Source organism: Podarcis raffonei, chromosome 6, assembly GCF_027172205.1.
Source record: "Podarcis raffonei isolate rPodRaf1 chromosome 6, rPodRaf1.pri, whole genome shotgun sequence".
In the NCBI taxonomy this organism is placed as follows: Eukaryota; Metazoa; Chordata; class Lepidosauria; order Squamata; family Lacertidae; genus Podarcis; species Podarcis raffonei.
In genome coordinates, this window is record NC_070607.1 from 22,467,744 (window position 1) to 22,491,487 (window position 23,744).

Sequence of the window (23,744 nt, forward strand, 5' to 3'; positions counted from 1 at the left end):
TTATTGCAAAATATTGTATGAACTCAAAACCTACATTGGCAAAGGGGCTTCCCCCTTCCTATCCCTTCCCTACCAGTGCCCCCTGAAATTGGCTCTGCAGGGATCAGGAGAAGCCCCATAATGGTGCATGTGGGGAGAACAGAGTGGGATAATTATGTCTGGCAAGTAGCAATGCTTTCTCTGGTGGGACGTTCTATAAAGGCCTGGATAGCTCAATTGGTTAGAATGTGGTTGTGATAATGCCAAGGTTGCAGGTTTGATCCCCATATGGGGCAGCTGCATATTTTTGCATTGCAGGGGTTGGACTAGATGATCCTCAGGATCCAATCCAACTCTGCAATTCTGTGATCATATGATTCTCACAGTGCAATGTTGAATACCACTCTTTGATTTTCTTGCCAAATGTTACACAGAATAATAGAATCATAGAGTTGGAAGGGGCCACGGGGGGTCACCTAGTGCAATCCCCTGCAATGCAGGAATATTTTTGCCTAACATGGGATTCGAACCCACAACCCTAAGATTCAGCATCCCATGACTGAGCTATATGGTTGGTCTTCATCTCACAATGGAAATGAAGACATTTCTGACTATAGACAGCTGCTACAAACTGGAGAGGTGAAACACTCGTGCTGTTTTCTTAACAACAACTTACTGCCAATCATTCATCTGGGACCTTCTTACATGACAGCAAACCATATGACTCCACTTTATAAATCCCTCAGAAGAAGCAGGCAAACATTTTTGCAGGCCATTTTGTTACAAGCTCGTTCGGCTCAGAGATAGTGTCTTCCTCAGTATAAAGATGGTCCTGACACAGATCTGCTTGCGCTCACCTTTCGTGGAACAATTCGTTACCTAGGAGCAATTTTATCTGACCCCCGTGGCTTGATTTCTGTTTGAGGTGTCGTAGAAAAGCTTCCCCATTTTTTCATTTCTAAGGAACAGAAGTTGTTGAGAGAGAGATTCCGCACTTTAAAATATAGCATCTCTCTTTGGGGGTTGTAAGTAATGAGTCAGCTATGCTTCGGTGCACATCTTATGCAATCGTTATTCCCTTCTTGCTAGATGCTGCCAAATGTATTACAGAGCCTCATCCCCTTGCGTGGGGATTGTTTTGTCAGTACAGCTACCAAAAAGCTCTGTGGAGAATGGAGCAGCCCTCAGAATAGAGAAGCCGATGTTCCCCATGTGGATCACTGGTTCTGTCGGGCTGTAGCTAACTAAACATTGCCCATGTGGAACAATTTCCATGAGTGCCGCGGAACTTCCCTCCCCACCCAAAATGCTTCGCCATCTGCTCAGGTGTGCTCCTCATCCCCTCAAAATCTGCTCCTAAGTGTAAAATTGACTTCCAATTTTGTGTACGGTATTGCTTTAAGCTCCTAAATATTTTCATATTGTTTCATGTCACCCCCCAATCTCTGCCAGGGGCTTCCAGGGTTGTGTTTTCTGTTTGGAAATCAAAGCACATTTTTTTCAGTGCCCATACTCCCCTGGCAAGCTCTATTTCAAAGACCAAATTCCTTTGATGGGCCATCAACACTTTTGTCATGCTTAAAAACTTCCAATCCAGGTGATACCCTGGTCTGGCAGACAAGCTTAATCTGCATTTTTTTTTTTTTTACATTGCAAAGCTGTCTCTTTCCCAGGTGAAGACTCCAAGCATTTAGCAATTCATAACATTTACTAAATCTAATTATGGATGCCTTTGTACCCACAGATTCTGGTACCCTGAATCTGTAACAATATATTTGAAAAGGAATGCCTTGTCCCTTTAATGGTGGATCACGTGGGCTGAGAACTTCATTTCTCTGGTTTCTTGATATCTAGGGTTTGATTGTGAGCATCTGTAACAGCATCCTAGATTTCAGGAGCTCATAGAAATGTACTTTATTTTAAATATGTAAAATTAAATTAATTGGAAATAGCTTGCAGATACTTAATTGCCTTAGGATTTCATATAAGTTAAGTGATGGTTTAATATATTTAATTTTAAAACTAAAGGATATAAGGATGTTAATGCTTAAGTTAAATTTCATAAGAATTTTTATTTGGAAAACCGTTAAAAGGATATGCATGGAAATTCAACCAAGGGGAAGCCAGGAAGTCACTTAACAATGTTAATAGGTGTAATTTTAATAAGCTTGTGATCTATGTTTGTTTGTCTATCTGTTTTGTTTATAATTTTGTGAAAATTAACAAAAAAATATTTTTTAAAAAGAGAGAAATGTACTTTATAGGCTGTGAACATCCCTAGAAAGGATGCCAGCAGCCTTGGGAATAATATCTCCCAAGGCTGCTGATACCCAGAACACACTCTAACAACATCCCAGAGCTTCACAAAGGCACTATCTCAACCTTTTCTGTGGCTGCTGGCCATAAGTCAGGTGACAGGTAGAAATAAGGGGTGATGACAGGATGTCTTTATCCTGAACTGAGATCAGATTTATGGAGCTTGGGCTTCATCTCAGATTGGCTCATAGAGTTCTGCATGCAGGAAATTTAATTTCTGAAACTCCCAATTCCTAACTGCACCACCATCGCTACATGACTGTCACATGAGGATATATCGCTGTGTTAATCAACCCTTAATCGCTAGCTGGTGTCTTTGAGACCATATCCTAATTGACTTTTGAACATGAGGCATTTGATGGTGGTGGTGGGGAAGCCCTTTAAAAAACCCCTTAACATATGAGAAAGAAATTTAATTCAGAAGAATAATGTCATAATGAAGAGCTCCTTGATGAATTAAGAAATGAATTTGTCTGTTGCCTTAAGCACCTTTCTCATCATTCATTCTCCCTTTTAAAGCTGAAAAGTAATTCAATACAGCTGTGGCAATATGTGTTCTTTCCCCCTCTGATAGAGAAGCTGCTGTACTAAATTATTTGACTTGTTATGCTCCACTTTTAGTAGTGTAAATTGCTGTGACTTGCAGCAAAATAGGTGCAGCTATTATATGCATTAAAATCATGCATGCATTCAGATTCCTTAATGACTGTCAACAACAACAACAACAACAACACTATGATGTGTCATTTTTTCCTTTATCAGGGTGAAGACGGTTTCCCTGGATTTAAAGGTGATATGGGTCTTAAAGGTGACAGAGTAAGTATTTTTCTCTCTCATTCATATTACAGTGGTACCTCAGGTTACAGACGCTTCAGGTTACAGACTCCACTAACCCAGAAATAGTATCTCGGGTTAAGAACTTTGCTTCAGGATGAGAACAGAAATCGCATGGTGGCGGCTCTGCAGCGACAGGAGGCCCCATTAGCTAAAGTGGTACCTCAGGTTAAGAACAGTTTCAGGTTAAGAACGGACCTCCGGAATGAATTAAGTTCTTTACCTGAGGTACCACTGTATCTCCGTACCTGATACCTGCCCGCCCCCATTCCTTTCTAGTGAGAGCAAGGATCCAAGTCGGAGCTTTCAGATGAAGAGACAGGGCTGTATAAATGGATGCAGCCTTTCTTCGTGGCTGGAATCAGGGAACAGGCTTAGAAAAACTCAATTCCGGGTGAATGGTTGGCTGCCATCCATTGCCAGGGGAAATTAAAGCATGGGACCTGATGTCATCATTCAAAGTTTAGGCAAACCAGCCTTGTTTTAATTCTGAGTAGTTTGGCCCACATTTACTGGGGTTCCAAGTGAATGTTCACCTTACTTTCCCAGAAGGCTTTGCAGTATAAAAGCTGGTCCTTGCACACCCTTTTTAGTTTATCATTTATTTTAATCTTTTGAATGTTTTAAATAGTTTCTCTCTCCCCCCCAATAATTTTATTGTTTTATTTCTTTTGTAATCTGCTTTGAGTGTTGTTGTTGTTTTTACAATCGAGTGGTGTTTAAATTTTATGAAATAAATAAATGAATAATATCCAAGGTCAGGCCTTTCAATCTTCTTGAAGATATATCCTGTCAGTTTCTCACTCTCTGCAATGGGCTGCCTGATCTAATTCAAGAGATCTTTTTGCAATAGATTCCAGGCACTGGCTCTCATTCCACCTAGGTTCTCTTGGAACAGGTTGATTTTTCTCATTGTTCATCTACTATTTTTGTTTATTTGTAAATCTTTCCTGATGCTCCTCTGAGGTACTACTGAGGCCCTAAGTCAGCCAGTCTTGTGACATTATACAAATTAAAACAGCACAATGAGGCAGCCATAAACAACCACAAACAAGTCATTTCCCCTGTAGGTTAGAGAAAAGAGTTGAACACATTTCCCTGAAATGTTTTGTTATGGCTCCGTACCAGAGCTAAAACTAATTTGGAGGAAAGTTATCAATCAAATTCTCCTAAAGTAAATTTGCTTGCAATTAAACAAACATGGGTGGGCTAGGATAAATTAAGACTGTATAACACGAGTAGGGTGGAAGCTGTTTATCACATCCTGAACAGAATTCAAACTAACAAAATGATGCATACAAGTATTATTGAGTCTACAATATGTACTTCATAATATAACTTACAGCTTAATATTGGCAAATGATGACCCAGCTCCAGGCACATAAGGAAGAAATGGCTTACTTAACCTGACTTCAAACTGGGTTCAGGCCTGGATTAAGGACTGAATCAGCCTTGGTTGCTGTGCTGACCCTGTAAATCTTGATGGATCTCTCCTTGGCTTTTGATACCATTGACCCTGGTATCAACCTGGATTGGCTCTACAAGATCCAGTTGGGGGCACGGTGTTACAGTGCTTCAATGCTCATTCTTTGAGATTGGTACCAGAGAACAGCCTTGGGTGGCTGTTTGTCAGCCCCTTACATCTGTGTTATAGAGAGCCACAGTTGTCCCCAGTGCTATCTATATGAAGTTGTTCAGAATAGTCATTGGGAAATCTGGAGTATGGCATCAGCAGTATACTGATGATACCTACAGTAGCTCAATTTCTGCGTTACATCCAGAAATAGCTTGTCAAGGTTGTGTGTGTGTGTGTGTGTGTGTGTGTGTGTGTGATGGGGATCACTATGCTAGCTTTCCAGTAGCAGGGTCAGTGTTGTTTACCAGGAGGGAGGTTGGTGTAGTGCAGTGCAGTGCAGTGCAAGCACACCAGCAGGAATTCTGGATTGGCTCCGTAGATACATTTGCCCCACACTGAGCCCCCTGAAACTATGCCTTTCCTTGTCAATAAACGACAGTGACTCACCTGATAGGAAGCCAGATGAGACCAATGAGCACCAACTCTCTGATGTGATCAGGTTTGTGGTCATTGGTTCTCATTATAGGAATGCCCATGCAAGCTTCTTTCATGCACTCTTCCAAGTGGATAAGATATGTGCCCAGACCACATATGAATAAACTGGACCTGGTCTTCCAAATTGCATGGGACTTCAAAAAAGATTATTGAGAAGGGTTTGAGACAATGGAATAATGAATGGGATCCAACAAAGCCAGAGGGTTTTATTCATCATTATCAACCTGTGTGTGTCTCCACTGTTCACAAAAGTCTGTAAAACTCAGATACAATTTTATACCAGCAAGCAATATTTTTTATTTATTTATGGCATTTAAATAGTTAGCTTGTCTAACTATATTGTAATCAGTTAAAGGGTAGGCCACATTAAAAGTTGCATAAAATTTCAATAACGATATAATTGCTAAAAATTTGTAGCAAAATGTAGTGGCCAGAAACAATACAGCCAAGGTTACAACTGAAGATTAAAAGCCTGCTGTAACAACAGCGAAAAAATGTTGCAAATCTGAATGTGGATTTCTTTCCCCATGAGAGATGCGGTTCTTTTAGTTAAACTGTCAGCTTTTGTGGCTAAGCCACAAGCAACAACTAGACCTTTGGTTACACTCGGTGCTCAAATTACAGGGAGGCCAGGCGGGATCCAGCCTGCTTATGTTTTGTGCCAGTTCTCCCCTTAATACTGGTTTTAGAAAGCTACAGTGAGGCCATGGTTGGGCTAAAATTAGGAATAGGGTAGGGCAGGAATAGGGATAGGGCAGACCTGAGGTTTTCATCAACGGCCAATCCAATAATTTCAGCAGTTTTTGCATCCCATTTGCAGAAGCAGGTGACTTGGTTTACATCCTTCAATTTTTTGTCAAGGGTGAAGTTGGCCCTCTTGGTCCACGAGGAGAAGATGGCCCTGAAGGTCCCAAAGGCCGTTCTGGCCCAACAGGAGACCCAGGTGGGGCTGGTCAAGCTGGAGAAAAGGTTAGTCACTCAATCATACAACAGGATTTTTTTGGGAGGGGTATCATGAGATCATCTTGGTGTAGTTTTAGAGGCTGCAAATTCACATGTTGCATAAAAAGCAAATGAACAAATTACAAATCATTCCCTTTTTCTTTCAGTGTTTGTTGTGTCCGAATAGGACTATCGTGTGGGACACGTGTAGATCCCAGACACATCTTTTCCTAAAGATTTACTGAAGCTTTATAAGAACACTTTTTCCACCATACATTTCAGCTCATCTTTCACTTTTGTAGGTTTGGGGCTACACCAGGAGGGAAGAGTGAACTGGGAAGTCTCTAGTTTTAAATATTACCTCAGCCACGAACTCAGAGCCACTGTGTCTTCTCCTTGGGCATAAACAATACTGCTTACAAGTAAAAAAAGTACCCTAACAATGCAGTTGAAGTGGTCTGAGTATTTGGAAGGCACCATATACCGTATTTTTCGCTCTGTAACACGCACCCGACCATAACACGCACATAGTTTTTAGAGGAGGAAAATCCGTAGGCATGCCACCCATAGGCATTTCCTCCATAACATGCACAGACATTTCCCCTTACTTTCTAGGAGGAAAAAAGTGAGTGTTATGGTGCAAAAAATACAGTAAATGTTGACGGTGATTTATTTCACTGAAAACATAAGATGAAAGAAGGAAAAGGGCAGAGCAGGAGCAGGCTTTACCAAATAGCGTTCTGAACAGCTCCCTTTGGATTGCAGATCCTAAAGTAAGAACCATTTCCCTGCCTTCAACCTCCAGCCTCCATCTTACTGTTGGAGTTACATGTCTCTGTTTGTAATATTTTGAAATACAGAGCAGGAAGACAGAATATTTTTAATGCATGCAAGGTGATATGGGATGCGGGTGGCACTGTGGGTTAAACCACAAAGTCTAGGACTTGCCGATCAGAAGGTCGACGGTTCGAATCCCCGTGACGGGGTGAGCTCCCGTTGCTCGGTCCCTGCTCCTGCCAACCTAGCAGTTCGAAAGCACGTCAAAGTGCAAGTAGATAAATAGGTACCGCTTTGGTGGGAAGGTAAACGGCGTTTCCGTGTGCTGCTCTGGTTCGCCAGAAGTGGCTTGGTCATGCTGGCCACATGACCCAGAAGCTGTACACCAGCTCCCTCGGCCAATAAAGTGAGATGAGTGCCACAACCCCAGAGTCAGTCACGACTGGACCTAATGGTCAGGGGTCCCTTTGCCTTTACCTTTAAAGGTTATATTGAATATGCACACCCTTTTATAGGAGAGAATGCATGTGTACTCTGAACAGAACAGAAGTCCTGTTCAGGCATTATACTCATGAACAAGTAGAACATGCATGAATGGAGGACAAGTAAATAAGTTCTGTCCTGCCATCCCTGTTACCTTCCATAAGTTGGAGGATGACTGTCTGCAACAGGGAACCTTCCGAAGTTCTAGGGTTCTGTATTTTGCAGGGAGCCTTCATGAGTGGAGTTGGTTCCCCCTCATGTTCACCCTCTGACGTGAGTGGAGCCAGTGTCCTCATCCCCACTCTCACCACTTACTACTTACTCATAAATGGGCCTAGAGTAAGGCCACCATTCCTGTTGGATTGTGCCTCTGAATACAAATCCCATGTAGGCAACTAGGCAAGAATGTCCATGTTCCACAAATTATACCCCCCTCTCCACTAGCAAAAACTAGTTATTGAGATAATATTTCTTTCAGGCATGTTCCTGCTTAGTTACTTGGTCAGCCTATCTGAGGTCCAGTTTGCTTGTAAAGATCTTATGAAGGGATCTCCCTCAGTGACCCTTCCTGTGTTTTGCACATACAGTCCTTTGAGGAAGAACAATTTATGGACTAAGAGGAGGGAATGAAAGCATTGTAGTTATGATTTGATGCTAGCGACCTTTTAAGCTATCATAAAAATACTTTAAAAGTCACTCCATTCATTCCAGAAAGTGTTCCTTTCAGCCTCGCTTAACTGTGGGGAGCTATTTCAGAATTAATGATCCCCACAGTGTTGTGAGACATCTTCCCAGCTGTTAACAAGGTCATGAATCAAGAAAGCCAATATTATAATTATGGATGAATGGAAGCATAATTGGAATGTCATCACTGAATTCCAATTAAATTCCAATCCCATTAAAACAAGAATAAATGAGTGACATTTCCCCCAAAAAAACTCAACTGCTGAGCTTCTTCATTCTGGGCTGAAAGCAGGGAAATACCATGACAAGTATAGGATTGGATCCAAAAACTGTGAGCAGAAGTAAAGGTCTAAGGAAGTGTGACATTTATAGACACCCCCGCCCCCCAGTATGGGGAAGCAAAACCAGCAAGTCTCACAATGGTTGGTGCCTCTGTTCTCCACCTGCACAATTGAAAATGCCAAATGATTATTATTTATGTCAAATGGCAGCTTTAGTATGTAGGTGTTTTGTGAACTAGGTCATCTAACAAACTCAAGAAGGTACGTATAGTTGAAATGTGTAGCTAAAGAGATGTTTATGAGATATTCAGGAGAACTGTTTACACAGCCAGACCTTGCATAAAGCCCTGGAAGCAATGAGGCACATCATTCTTTAGTGACAGAATAATACATCTGCACATTAAAAACCACATCCACACAAAAAAAACTTTATAAAAGAATGGGGAGAAATTATAAGTTATTTAGGAGGGCACTGTAAGCAGGTGGAAACATTAGCAGGATTTTGATTCACTTGTAGTGTAGCAATTATCATGGATAATATGGATTGATATAAAAGTTGGAGTTTCGAAGAATATGTAGTAATAAATGTTTAAAATGGGACCCCATGGAGGGGACGGGGGGAAGTCCTGAGATTTGGAATAATCTCTGTACATGGATATTTATCTGAAGTTTTTTTTAATGACTTTGTATTTGTAAAGCTGAATAAACATGATTTTTTTTTTTAAAAAAAAAAGCCTACATCCATGCAAAAGGTTTCCTTCTAACTTTACAAACTACATGACTCTTCTGAGGGAAATGGGACATAGACAGAGTGGTAGCCATCAGGAAACAAATGAGAAATGCATTAAAACTTCTTTTTAAATTACAGGGTAAACTTGGTGTTCCCGGATTACCAGGATATCCAGGAAGACAAGGTCCAAAGGTGAATTTGCTCTTGTGTTGAAAAATGTACAGCTTTGGTTAGCAGAATATTCTAGGATTTTTTGTTGTTGTTTTGGTCTTACTCGGAACATCAGTTTAAAGCAAATGCTTGGATAGTCACTTGTAACTATTAGAAGTCCAAAGGTTATATGCATTTTCCTGACAAAATTGTGAGTCTGGTTCAATGATATAATTCAGTTTTGATGCCCTAATTGTGATGATCATTTTGGTAGCCGAAGACATTCATACAGATATGGATCTTGGATTTGGCAGTTTCCTCCATCGGCCACAGTTGCCATGTAAATGAATAACCTACAACTTGATGGGTGGTGAGTGTTATAAATATCAACCGTGTTCACTCATACAACTACTCAAAAGGCATTTGCAATGATATACGTAATGCTCCCCACACATCTGGATCATTGCTTGTCAAATGATCAGATTTTTAAAAATGTCATTCTGGTTCGTTGGTCTACTTCGCTGGGCATCTTTCTTTGTTTCTGGGTTATAACTTTGTGTAATTTACACATCTAGAAAAGGAAAGCACGGACCATTAAGTATTATATGATGCACTGATACAATTAGGTACAAAGTGATGCTCAGCCATAATAAATGTTGCTCCCCTGCTCCGTGAATTTATGCCATTATACATCAAATTATTATAATTTTTTTTATAAAAGAAAGAAAGCAGAGAACCGTAATCACTGTGTTCATACTGGATTTTATGCATTGTTCTAGTTCTTATGCAACAATTTGTACTCATGTGATTGCATTTGGAAGTCATCCGTGGAGCAAGCACACATGAAAACCTTAAAATCAGAATGGGTAGCCTAATTTTTCCCTTTAGGAGAATCCTAAGTCACAATATCATGTCTGCTCTGGAAAGACGATATAGGCAAATAGTTTTGATGTAAGTTCTCCACAGGTTAAGTGCTTCCAGGATGGTTCCCCAGAGCTTAGAATAGCTTATCAGACTCAGCCCCTCTGTGTGATTTCAGATGTGAGTCCATGAGAGTTTTTGTGTTTACTTGGGGCAGTCCTACAGGATATTCTCCACCACATGTCCCATTGAAATAAGCAAAAAGACTGAAACCGTGGTTGGATCCATATCCTTGATAAAGGGTAGCATTATCTGCAAAAGGGAATATGCATTTTTAATGCTGTTCCCAATTTGTGATTAACAAGGAATCTGTACAACTTTTTTGACGGTGCGATGCATGTAAAAAAACAAAAAACCCTGTCATCTTCTGGGATTAACAACTTGAACAACTATCTAGGGGTGTCCCCCCCAACATGTTTACATTGTGTAAGGTATCATTGCCAATACATTTTAGAAAAGTATTACTTTAAATTGTAAAGTAACATTGATTTTTCTTAGCTTTTTAAAATATTGGATCTGTGCTTATTTTGCTTTTTTCCCCATTTCACCTGAGTGAATTCCAAGGTGTTTCGTTTTTTCAGTAAACACTCTGTGTTAATGCGATATAGGGTTACTGCTAAGGAAAGTGTTCATCAAGAATTCAGAAGTAGGTCTTTGATGCACCTGCCTTTTAACCTAAACGTCTGAGATTGCAGTCTCTCTCCCTCCCCATCTCTCTCCCTTGTCTGTCAATGCCTCAAAACTCTATTTGGAAATTTCTTAAGATCAAAGAGATCTTACTTTATTCAGAAGCATGAACACAAATGACATGCACGAACGTCAAAGAAAATGTGTGGCCTTCCTCTCACAAAACAGAGATGTTGGCATGAATTTTACTAAGCTGAGTCTTCATTATACTAAAAATGGAATTAGTTTGCAAGCCATATTCAGCTTCAAATTCTTTCAGTACAGTACCTCGGACACTTCAGGTTATGTGTTTTCGGGTTGTGCACCACGCCGAACCCGGAAGTACCGGAATGTGTTACTTCCGGGTTTCGGCACTAGCGCATGCACAGAAGCACTAAATTGCTTTTTGCACATGTGCAGAAGCGCTGAATCGTGACCTGCACATGCACAGATGCGGCGTTGTGGGTTGCGAACGTGCATCCCACATGGATCATGTTCGCAACCCTAGTTTCCACTGTATTGGCATTAGATTAGAAGGATGGCTGCAGGAACTCCCAATCTTCTGGTTCTGCTCTACTGAGTGGCTGCAGTGTCAGAGCTGTGCCACTTAAGTTGCAGTCCATTGGTCACCTGCCATCAGCAGTCAAAAGCTTGAGAATAGCAGTAGAAGCAAAAGCTCAGAAACAATGGCCTTGGCAAGCTGGCTGCCATCATGATGACATTTGACAATGATGCCTGACATAACCATGATGGCCCTGTATGCTCAAAACCACACCTTCTCCTGTTGCCCTCATCACTCTAGAGCCATTTCATATTTCCCAGAATGCTTTTCCTCAGAATGCTTGGAATGGGGGTGGGGGAGCGGCAATGGCTTTTGTGTGTGTATGGCAGTCCAGTGATGCTGCATATAGAGGAAGAAAACAATGGCTGTTGAGGGAGAAGGAGTGTTGTTGCCACAGCTGCCTGTGGTATTGCCCCCACTAATGCATGGGACACGGGTGGCGCTCTGGTCTAAACCACTGAGGCTCTTGGGCTTGCTGATCGGAAGTTTGGTGGTTTGAATCCCCGCGGGGTTAGCTCTCATTGCTCAGTCCCGGCTTCTGCCAACCTAGCAGTTCAAAAGCATCACTGTGGCAGGAAGGTAAATGGTGTTTCTGCACACTCTGGTTTCCATTACGGTGTTCCGTTGTGCCAGAAGTGGTTTAGTCATGCTGGTCACATGACCCAGAAAGCTGTCTATGGACAAACGCTGGCTTCCTCAGCCTGAAAGTGAGATGATCGCCACAACCCCATAGTTGCTTTTGACTGGACTTAACTGTCCAGGGGTCCTTTACCTTTCCCTTTTTGGCCCCCACAAACACCAAACAACAATGAAAGAAGGAAGTTGCCACTATTACGTCTAAGGGTATGCCCAAATTCAGCTACCCGCCCTCCTGAGTTTAGTGAAATCATTCCATTTTTCAGGTACTGATTTAACTTCCGCTTGGAGGAAAACCACCTATATTTTAATTTCTGTGCTTGTTTTTCTCAGCCCTAATATATTGTAGTCTTGATACTTAAGATGAAGGGGCCAAAGCTTTTCACTAGTCAAATGTCTTCAGTGCATGTTATTGCCTACGGCTCTGGTATATCATCAAGGCTTGCACAATAGACTAATCCATGGGTAGGCAAACTAAGGCCCGTGGGCTGGATCCGGCCCAATCGCCTTCTAAATCCGGCCCATGGACGGTCCAGGAATCTGTGTGTTTTTACATGAGTAGAATGTGTCCTTTTATTTAAAATGCATCTCTGGGTTATTTGTGGGGCATAGGAATTCATTCATTCCCCCCCCCCTCAATATAGTCCAGCCCCCCACAAGGTCTGAGGGACAGTGGACCAGCCCCCTGCTGAAAATGTTTGCTGACCCCTAGACTAGTCAATGGGCCCCATCCCAAACTTGTTAGTGTAGCTACCGAACTGATCTGAATATAAGCCACCCCAGTTTATCCACCGACAACAACATGATTATAGGTCCCACTCAGGTGGCTCCTATAGCAAAACAGGTCTGGGTCTGGAAATTCATCATAAAGAATTAGAAGCTCCCCTTCTCCAAAAAAACAAAAACCAAACCAAACCACCCAGACAGAAGAAGTATATTAGAATTGTAGTAATAGTTGCAGGGCCACTTAGGAGTCACTACAGCAGATCTCAGGGTGGCTGTCAGTGCTGGGCACCTTTCTTCCCACGCTACTCCTGTTGCCTCCCGGGCCAACTCTACATCTTAATCAGCAGCAGCAATGGCAGCAGCAGATCCCCAGACCAGTCGAGCAGAAGGTGGTAGCCAATAGTGGTGGCAGGTGGCCTGGGGATCTGGATCCTGGCAGCAGGTGCCCCAAGACTGGCAGGCAGAAGAGCCAGTAGATCTGGGGACTGCTACTGCAGCCTGTTTTGGCTGCCCCTCTCCAGTTTACCTAGGCTGCCCATCCAGTGCCACTCATCATGCTGCAGGTCACAGCGCCATCTATTGGCAGCCATGTGAACTAATGTGTGATGACAGACAAATACAAATATATAGACAGAGATATTTGCAATGATTATGTTGGTTGTTAATGTCCCTTTCTTCAATTGTCCATGGAAATTGGAAATTGGATAACGTAATACAGCCAGTGTGGTGTAGTGGTTAAGAGCGGTAGTCACGTAATCTGGGGAACTGGGTTCGCTTCCCCACTCCTCCACATGCAGCTGCTGGGTGACCTTGGGCCAGTCACGCTTCTCTGAAGTCTCTCAGCTCCACTCACCTCACAGAGTGTTTGTTGTGGGGGAGGAAGGGAAAGGAGAATGTTAGCCGCTTTGAGACTCCTGAAGGGGAGTGAAAGGCGGGATATCAAATCCAAACTCTTCCAAACTCTTCTTTTGCAGCAGTCACAAAAATATCTCCTAGGAGTAGAATGCTGCAAGTTAATGTCTGAGCACAAATATTCTTTATCAGTCTTCCTATTGTTCCATGCCAAAACCCAATTATTATCATCCAGCAAGTATTATCTCATATAGTCATTCAGAAAATAAATTGCTTACAATTATTTCTTAGTATTTCTACAAGCTTCATCTAGTAGCCATTTTTGTTGAAGGGGCTGTTTCAACAGTTACTGAAATGAGACATTGGAAACATTTTTCCAAATGAAATTGTCATTATTTTCAAACAGACTTTCTTCTGCCTTCATCAGTGTTATGGACACTGTTTTTAAATTACCAGAAAATCAGGCTGGTTTGTACATCTAAAACTAATCCAAAACCAAGAAAAAAATGGAATGTCTTATTTATTTTAGAGGTGTGTTCACTTGAACATACAGACATGCATGCATGAACTGACATAATGGAATTTATGAACTTAGGATAGTAGCAGCCAACTGAGTTTGCTACTCAGTGTAGACCCATTGAAATCATTGTATGCAAGTTAGTCATATCCATTAATTTCATCAGGTCTGCTATGAATAGAACCATCACTGGATACAACTCTTACTCAAACACTGGAAACCCATTTTTTTTTTAATGGTTAAAATGGTGCTATTTGTTCTAAAAGCTCCTTTCTGTGGAGCACCTGCTCTCTATTTGATATTTTGTCCACATTGTTCAGACTGATGACAACATGCTTGTTTTCTCCACCTCCACTAAATTTTATTAAAGTTTGAAATAAATTATAGAAAGGTTAATATAATATATTGAATATGTTTTTATCAAAAATAAAGAAAACTAATCTAAATAAAAACACAAACCAGAAATAGGAAAAAGAAAACAGAAAAGAAGAAAGAGAAAAGAAAAAAAGAGAACATCAGATTCATCATTGGTCAGCTATATATAGAAAATTATTCAAAACATCAACTCCAAGTTAACACCCAACAACTCCACTTTCTGTACATGAATATTTCCTTTGATCCTCAAACCCAGATATCATAGGTTCATTTTATTTTTCATGCAAACAGTCTATAAGGAGTTTCCAACCTTTAGTAAATATTGACAGTGATTTTTCTCTGATTAAACACATCAGCTTTACAGACTGGTGACAGCCTGATTGTAATGGACGTGCTTTTGACCTTTTCGAGGATTCTGTAGGTCTTGTTTCCACTTGATAATGTGTGATATATAATGTTGTGTGACTGGAACTCAACTCAGGGAATGGAACTTCCACTCCTCTGCCCCCTCGCCAAACCTGCTCCAGATGGTATCTCAACTCTCTGGAGCAGATTTCGATGACGCACAGAGGATGGAAAGAGAAGTTGTGTGGTGCTAGCAGAAGTCCATTCTTCTGGAGGGTGTCCTCAGCTAGATATCACCCAGTGACTTGGGGCAGGATTGACCTAATGAGCCCTGTCACTAGAGGCCCTGCTCAAGGACTTCCTCCAGTGCAACAGACCCTCTCCCCTTCTTATTCCCTTCACCTAGAGAAGTTGGCTCTGAGCACATGGGAGAAGAGAGGAGAGTGGCCATTCCATCTGGCAAGCTTTAGCGCTTGGGCAGATGGAAAGATTGGAAAAGCACAGCAATGAATCCCACCCTCTGCTTGTCGTAAGGTTGCTTGGGGTGTTGTTGTTTTTAACTGTACCACTCTTGATGTTTTAATGCATTCCGGACATGAAGCATTTTGGTAAGCTACCAGACCGCCATCTATTAATAACCATTTCCACATCAGTTGCTTCAACTGAATAGTATAATGTGTTATATTGCAACACACTATGTAGCTTTCATGTTGTTGTTGTTTTGTGTGATGTCTAGGAAAAAAATATTTTATAAACTACTGTAATTCATAGTGTGTCAATGATTCATCTGTTGCTATTCTTTCTGGTTGGTGGGCATGCAGAAATGGGCCTTTTCTCTGTTGATCCTACAATTATGGAATATGATTCTGAGTGAGACCAGGCAAGGCTGATCCCTCGGCATGGGCCCGAAAGACTCAGCTTTTCACCATGGACTTTAGGAGTTAGTTATGACCTGTGTTGTAGAAATGATTTTGTGATAATGGGTCATACACCCAGTTATTGTTATTGCATGCTTTATGTTGGCTTTAAACGTTTTTTTGAAGGATACGGACTTTTAATATATAAAGCACTTGAGGGGGCAGGTGCTCCCCCCCATAAAAAAGCAACTTAGAAGTTTATTCAATATCTAAGTAGGCTTTGAGTAAACCATATAACTGTGTGTCCTCCCCCCTTACAGGGCTCAACTGGGTTCCCTGGATTTCCGGGTTCCAACGGAGAGAAAGGCGCAAGGGTATGATATAATAGTCTTCTTAATGTGCTTTATTAATATGTGGAACTCATTGCTAAGTGAATTCAAAGGACAGGCAGGATTGGGAATTTAACTGCTAATGCATTAAGAACATTGTACATTCTTGATAGCAACCAAAAGAAATAAAGAATAAGAAAACTGTTGCTCAACAAGATTAAATAGTAATTTCCCCACAAGGAAATCTATTCACCAGCTTCCCACTATCAAAACAACGTGCAGCTCCATAGCAGCAGTGGCTCCCCATTAATTCTGTTATTCACAAGTGTTCAGTGAAACAGTGAGATGTAGCTACAAGCTGCTGGCCCTGTTCACACAGTACATACATCAATGGATATATATTTTTCCTATACTTGCCCAAAAGCAGATAAATAAGATGTAATTTGAGGGTCAAAATGCATGTTGTTAAATATGTCTTTATATTTAATGAAGAGATTTTTTAAAAGAAAAATGAAAGTAATATCATCTGGAGGCTGCAGATCACATGAGGATCACATCAGTTTAACACTTTCTTCCCTTGTTGAAAGCCCCTTCTATGAAACTGGTATTTGCTTTTGGGGAAATCCCAGAGAGAGAGAGAGAGACTTGAGGCTAACTTGCAGTTAGTTTCGTTATTAAGGAAAGGTTAGAGCATGGTGCTGATAATGCCAAGGTTGCAGACAACTGCATATTCCTGCATTGCAGGGGGGTTGGACTACATGATCCTCAGGGTCCCCTCCAACTCTACAGTTCTATGATTCAATGAAAGGCAAAGCCCCCCAATGAAGAAATGACTCAAACTGGCTCCTTTGCTCTCGTTTTCTGAGTCAGGGCTCCTCCCCTGTAATCTTCTGCTAGTGGGAGCCCCAGGAGCCTCTCTGTGTGCCTGTCTGGCTCATTGCTTGGCAATATGTATCAATCCTTCGCATTCTAGGAGCAAGTGGGGCTAGAGAACCGTCATGACGGAGATGCGGGAGAGATGTAGAGTCTGGTTCTCCTCTGTTGTCTCTGCCGGAGCCTGCATCCAAACTGGAAACCACCACACCCTGCCCTGTGCTGGGCCACTTGCCTGCTTCTGCCTCTTTGTGATCCTTCAAGCTTCCTCCTTTTAGTAGCTTCCAGCTTGTCCCCTCCTCTGAGGTGTGGCTGGTATCCCACCACCAGGATCCAGAATCTAAGTCATCACCTTCTGTGTTTTCCCTGGGGGGCTCTTGGCCTCCACCATTCTTCCTCATCCAGCCAATCCCTGACACCAGCTCATCCTATTTTATTTTATTTTTTAAAAAGAAAGAAAAAATGCAGTTAATGCAAAGATGCATTTATTTCCACATCCGGTTTGGCCCTGACTCAGTTGAAAAAGCGTTATGTCTGAAGTGACAGGGAAGCAAAATGAAGGTGTCATTATGCCTGTGACGATCGCCTCCACTCAATCAAGTCCCCACAAGATGCTGCAGTCATCTAATGATGAATAGAAATCTGGGAAGCAGCCCATTGTCTGGTGGAAAAGTATAAGTAAAGGAGGAAATAAATAAAGCTTTGACAGTTTCACCAGAGGCACTTGAACATGGGATCATATGCCATCATATGCCGGGTGAGATGCCATCACCTTTTCCCTTAAGCATCTGGGTCTGGTAAGAATACTGTATACTTATACAGTGGGGGGGGGAAGGGAGAAAACAAGAGAGATTTCTTCCTATATTCTGTGAATTATCCAGCTAGACTGCAATCTATCCTCAGGGGGATTTCTCTGGCATCTTCTATGCATTCTAATTCCCCAGGACTCTTTTCATATACAGAACCAAACCACCCCAAAACAATTTGTGGTTGAAGCGGCAAATCAACAGCAAGGATGCTGAAGAATACATATTTAAATGGATGTAGAAAGTCAAGACATAGCTGCTTTGTTTATTTGAAGCTGGTGGGTGGAATTTATAATGCAGAGTCTGCAAGCTCTAGAAGGTCACTGCATCACTATCTATAAAGCTCAACTGGACGTGGCTGATCACTTGTGGTTGAAATGTGATGAAGTTATCAAAGGGGAAAGGATGGCTTGGAAATGGTGCTTGATGGCAGCTTAGTGTGTCATTAAGTAAAACTGAAGTAATGTATATCATTACTCTGCCGACCACTACATTTTATGAAGCAGAAAAACAGGCGTGCAGATTCACCAGTTTAAATCTGAAACTGATGAGAGACAATTGTATTTCTAGCGTTCTCACAAGCTTCCTTACTATACTCCCCCTCCTCCAACTGATTACTGCAGTGAATAGATTTACAACTAGGAAATGCAAACAGTAGCTTCCAAGATGTGGTTTTCCTGGGCCTATGGCAAGGAGAGAAAGAGTTAAACTCCTTCACCTCTCTCTGCTGCCCCTCCTGTTGCCCCAAGAGTGCTCAGGCGGGGGAGGCAGGGGGTGGGTTGCAGGGGAGAAGGGGAAGGGTTAAGCACTCGCCGCAATATACTCAATTTCTCCTGCTCCCTGCTCCCATGTGAGCATTGCAAGACAAGCCTGGGTTGTGGCGTGTTTCCCTTATGACTTGTAATTCTGCCCTTTAAGAAGAGAGATAAATATTTGAAGAAGCTATTTATGAAAACTTAAAATGCAAGGCAAGTCGTCAGATGTCCTGTGTAGCTTTTGATCCTGTAGTAGAGTTCTGCTGTGCCCTTTTGAAGTAGCAAAACCACCTTCTTGACCAAAAAACCAAAACACCCCTCCATCGAATGATAAGATTAATTTGTGTGAACTTTCTTTGGCAGGGCTTGCACGGAAAACCTGGCCCAAGGGGACAGCGAGGACCAACTGTACGTACTGTGCATTTTTCCTACACCTCCCCTTTAATGTTATCTCATGCATTTCCATATTAATTGCTATCCTGGCCATATTCAGAAGGTTGCCTTTATATCCTTTGCCGCTGTAGCACACGATAATAAAAAATAACGAATTGCATATCTTTTGTGACTCAATAGGGACCACGTGGGTCAAGAGGCCCAAGAGGCCCAACTGGGAAACCTGGCCCCAAGGTAACTTGACCGAATTGAGGAAGCAATTTCACGTCTAGCTCTTCCTCTTAATGAAAGCATGCATTTCATCTCTGAACGATTTGCTCTTTTCCAGGGCACGGCTGGCAGTGACGGACCCCCTGGCCCACCAGGTGAAAGGGTAGGCAAGGAACAATTTAGATTTCATTTCCATCTCTCTTTCTCTAGTCAACACCTTCCCTGGTTGGAATTGCAGGGAAGGCATATACCGTTCCTGCGAGGCGGAAAAGTGTTTTCGTATGAGAACCGATACTCAAATGGATGAAAGTTGGGTCTTTACTACTTCTGAGTAAAGTATTTATGTATCCCCTCCCATTTATTTGATTCACACCCTCTTCCATTTGTGAATATACTAAACTCTATTTTGCCACCAACCCTTTAATTTTCTTAATTATTTCTGTTTGTAACTTACCACTTGGGACAAATTAAAGCACATAAAAATGAAGGTTGTCATAGATGCTAACAGTACAATTTATCTGTGCATGTCTGCTGAGACGTAAGTCCCACTGAGGTCAGCGGGACTTGCTCTCTGATAAGTGTGCTTAGGATTGCAGGGAAATGTGCATTTAATCAAGAAATTCATTTGTCTATTGAGGCTGCAATCTTGTGTGCACTTACCTGACAGTAAACACCATCAAAACCAGTGTGATTAACTCCTGCATAATTATGCATTGGGTTGCACCGTTCAGCTGTATAAATTTGCATATAGTCCAAAACATTGCTAACGCTTTGGACTGCAGTTAAGTCCCATTGAAATCAATTTGGAAAGTTAGCCATGAGTAGATGAAGACTGTTTGGAACCTGCTTTTTGTTTCTGAATAGTGAATACCTGGGAGGCTTCAGCAAACAGAGCATGATCTGACATGATGAGGGTCTGAAGTTGAAGCCAGATACAACCTTATTGGAAATTAGTGAGGGCCATGCGCCTAAAAAATAAATAAATCAGATCAAGTGTTTCCTTGTTGGAATCCCAGTGCTATTGTTAACTTGTAGATATTTGTGGAATTCAAAGTAACCTCCTTACTCTGGGGATTGCACTTGCTACAAGCATGATATTCCACCATACGACTGGTTTTAGCTGTTCTTCTCTATTGCTGAGAACACATCCTTGTGGTACATTTAGATAATTTTAGACTTTGTACTTAGTGGTCTTGTGGAAAGGGACATCTTTCGATGGTAATGTGGTAACTTACTTCAAAATGTGGTAAGCCAGCCCTTCTGCAATTTGGGGTTCCTCCCATTCATTCGGCTAAGTGAGACCAAGGATTTCTGGTGCAAAGTTCAGCCTGGGCTTCCTATTCTCTTCAGCTCCACATATCCTCATCTCTTTCCACAGGGAGATTCCTCTCCATTGAAGTGAATAAGCAAGGTCTAGTGGGGAAGGCAAATTCAATGGGTATTAGTGGCCTGCACTGGCAAGGAGGCTTGTTGCCATGTTCTCCTGTACCCAATGAGGATTCTACATGCTTATTGCGATTTCGAGAGCTATTAACACAGAACAGCTTTTAGCTATCACAGTGCCTGCTTGCGGGGCATTTGGGAAATCCTATCAGTCAACTCTATGCTGTTGGTTCTGTGCATCAAAGTATGTTAGCATAATCTATTGTCCTCATATCAGTTAATACCTTTTAAGTAATCTTTTAATATACTTACTGTGGGGGTTCCTTTTAAGAGGAATTTGCAGAGTTGTTATTGCTTATTATTATTATTATTGTGTGTGTGTGTGTGTGTGTGTGTGTGTGTGTGTAGAGCATTTGCTAAGAGATTTTAAGTGCAGCAGGTTCTGAGGGTTTTCCCAAGTAAAACTAATTAGATTTTTGAAATGTTTTTGGCTTTCTGAACCGAAGCTAATAAAAAGTGCTTTTGCCAGCGGAACTGTTATCACCAAACAGGGCTTTACAAACTAGCCATCCAGGATCTTGTATACCAACTGACCAGATGTAATTTCTTTTTTAAAAAAAAACACTGGCCAGATATATTTTTGTTGGCTCAAAAGTGCCTGCTATTGAATGGGCGGCTTATTATTAAACTGCAAGTCATCCACACTGCAGTAAACACACATTATCATGTAGTAAATGGTACCTTGGAAGATTTATTATACAGTATACTGTGATTTCCAATTGCAATGCACAAGGAACTAGGCCTCATTTACAAGTTCCAGCAGCAGGCATTGATGTAGCAGGCAGTCATTGCTTATCACATAACCCTTATCCCCTCCTTATAAGCAACTCTGGGGGAAGTTCTGTGCTACTGGCCAATGTTCCACACCATATAAATGGGAAACAATCCATAAAGCCTACCACACAAAAGCAGTTTTTGGCAATAACCAGCCAACTGGCAAAGGGCAGGTTCCCCATATCTGATCCAGAATTATCTGATCCACTGAATGTTCTGAAATTAACCCAGGTTTTTGGATCTGCACCTGAGATCTCTAGGCCCCAGTGTATACCCAATGACATACTCTCCAACATTTCCCCCATAAAAATAGGGACGTCCTATTTAATAATAATAATAATAATAATAATAATAATAATAATAATAATACCCCAGCCATCTGATTGGGTTACCCCAGCCACTCTGGGAGGCTTCCAAAATATATAAAACATGACAAAACATTAAACATTAAAAAACCTCCCTAAACAAGGCTGCCTTCAGGTGTCTTCTAAAGGTTATGTATCTCCTTGGCTTGGGGGTCACATAACTCCCTACCCTCCAACATTTCTCCAATGAAAATAGGGACATCCTAAGAAAAGGAGGGACATTCTGGGATCAAATCAGAAACTGGGATGGCTTCTGTAAATCTGGGAGTGTCCCTGGAAATTAAGGATGCTTGGAGGGTCTGAGATTACCCCCTGTAGACTATGAATGAACATATCCAGTCTGCCAACTGCAATTTTATGTGAACATTTTCTCATTTCACATGCAGTTGCCAAACCATATTGCCTATAGATGAACCACAGTAAACACATGGCAGACAGTGCCACTGTCGAGACTGGATCCAGCTCACTCGCTGCCATTTGAATTAACAGACTCGCGCACTGAAAGATCGTCTGTTGAAAGTAACAGCTTCCCTCACACTAATTGCATCACCCTGTTGTGCCTCATGTTGCGATAATCCAGGCTCCAGCTGGCAATAGACTGAGCATCAACAGAAAAACTGACAATGAACCAATCAAGGGATATATTTTTTTCTCCCCTCCGTTCTGTATTCAATTTGCTTCTTCCTACTCGAGTGCTATCAAAACACTGTATAAGCTTTTCCATAAACATCTCCCTCAGCCCTATAATAAAATCTGTGTGGTTTTGCATTAATATTCAAAGGTAAACATCAAAGCCCTGCTGTAAAAGATCATTTCAGAAAAGTGAATGCTAACACTTTGGTTTAGGAAGCCTTTTATTTACATAGAGAAATGCATTAGAGAAACCCATGGAAAATCTGGTATCTGGTTAATAGGCCACTCTTCAGTTTTCAACACAGCTCATCTTTCGCCAAGCCTGTGCTCTCCGGGGTTTTTGGACTACAACTCCCAAACTCCTGGTGAGCACCAGCTTGGCAAAGACTGGCGTAACACCTACGTTTTATGGTCCCAGTGATAATCCTTTGTGGTCCCTATGGGCAATGGATGTCCTGCAAGGAGGCCAAGTGAGAAGATTGACACAAGTGTGAATGTGGGAATTGTGTGTGTGTGTGTGTGTGTGCAAGCACATGTATCATGCAGGTATGCTTGTTGAGGAACTGTACTTTATTCATCTGTAGGCATGTTTGCAAAGATTTTTCAGGTGAATTTTATAAAGCAGCTTGTCTCAAATTATTGTTACTATTATCACTTTTTTATCAAAATTAAAACATTAACCTAAATAAAAACACAAACCGAAAAGAAAAGAAAAGAAAAGAAAAGAAAAAAGAGAATAGAAAAGGATAGAGACGTAGAGAAGGGATAAAGGACAAAAGGAAAGAGAAAGAAGAAGGAAGGAAGGAAGGAAGGAAGGAAGGAAGGAAGGAAGGAATTATAGAGTTGGAAGGAACCCCAAGAGTCATCTAATCCAAACCCCTGCAATACAGGAATCTCAGCTAAAGCATGCATGACAGTTGGCCATCCAACCTCTGCTTATAAACCCCTATAAACCACTTACATACACTATTTCCACAGCATTCCCCTGATCCACCAAGTTTGAGGAAGGAAGGAAGGAAGGAAGTCTAATAAAAATATTGTTCAAATTTGACTAGCAGAACTCTTCAGAACAAAACAGAAACATCAAATGATACGTCCAAAATATCTATACAATGTCTTGCGCTGTCTAGCAGAGGCTCAGCATCTTACAAAATGTGACATAATTCCCACAGACCTAGAAGCAGAGGTCTATCTCTTCCTACAGCATCTATTTTTAGCCTGGGGCTGTTTTCTCTCTCTCAGTCAGGGAGGGTCTTTTACATGTCCTTACTTCTCAGAGCCCTGAGACAAAAGGCATGAAGGCAACTCCCTTTAAAATAGAGATTTGCAACCCAATACTTTCACCACGTGAGCTAAGGTTACAACACTCAAAGGTTAGCTACCAGAGAACAACAATCAGTTAATTATCAACTCAGCAAGAGCTCAGAGTGCTCTCCTTGGCTTTAATATAGCTCTGTGG

At 41.6% G+C, this 23,744-nt stretch overlaps 1 protein-coding gene across 4 annotated transcripts in view; it reads left to right on the forward strand.

The window, feature by feature from the left end:
- Nucleotides 1-23,744, forward strand: part of COL11A1 (collagen type XI alpha 1 chain) — a 255,976-nt gene that overhangs the window by 144,754 nt on the left and 87,478 nt on the right. For all 4 annotated transcript variants that reach the window (XM_053391592.1, XM_053391595.1, XM_053391593.1 and 1 more), the window contains 7 exons: nucleotides 3,058-3,111; nucleotides 6,062-6,169; nucleotides 9,236-9,289; nucleotides 16,025-16,078; nucleotides 18,831-18,875; nucleotides 19,041-19,094; nucleotides 19,189-19,233. In XM_053391592.1, the coding sequence (XP_053247567.1) occupies nucleotides 3,058-3,111; nucleotides 6,062-6,169; nucleotides 9,236-9,289; nucleotides 16,025-16,078; nucleotides 18,831-18,875; nucleotides 19,041-19,094; nucleotides 19,189-19,233 (414 nt within the window). The remainder of the gene's footprint in view (nucleotides 1-3,057; nucleotides 3,112-6,061; nucleotides 6,170-9,235; nucleotides 9,290-16,024; nucleotides 16,079-18,830; nucleotides 18,876-19,040; nucleotides 19,095-19,188; nucleotides 19,234-23,744) is intronic.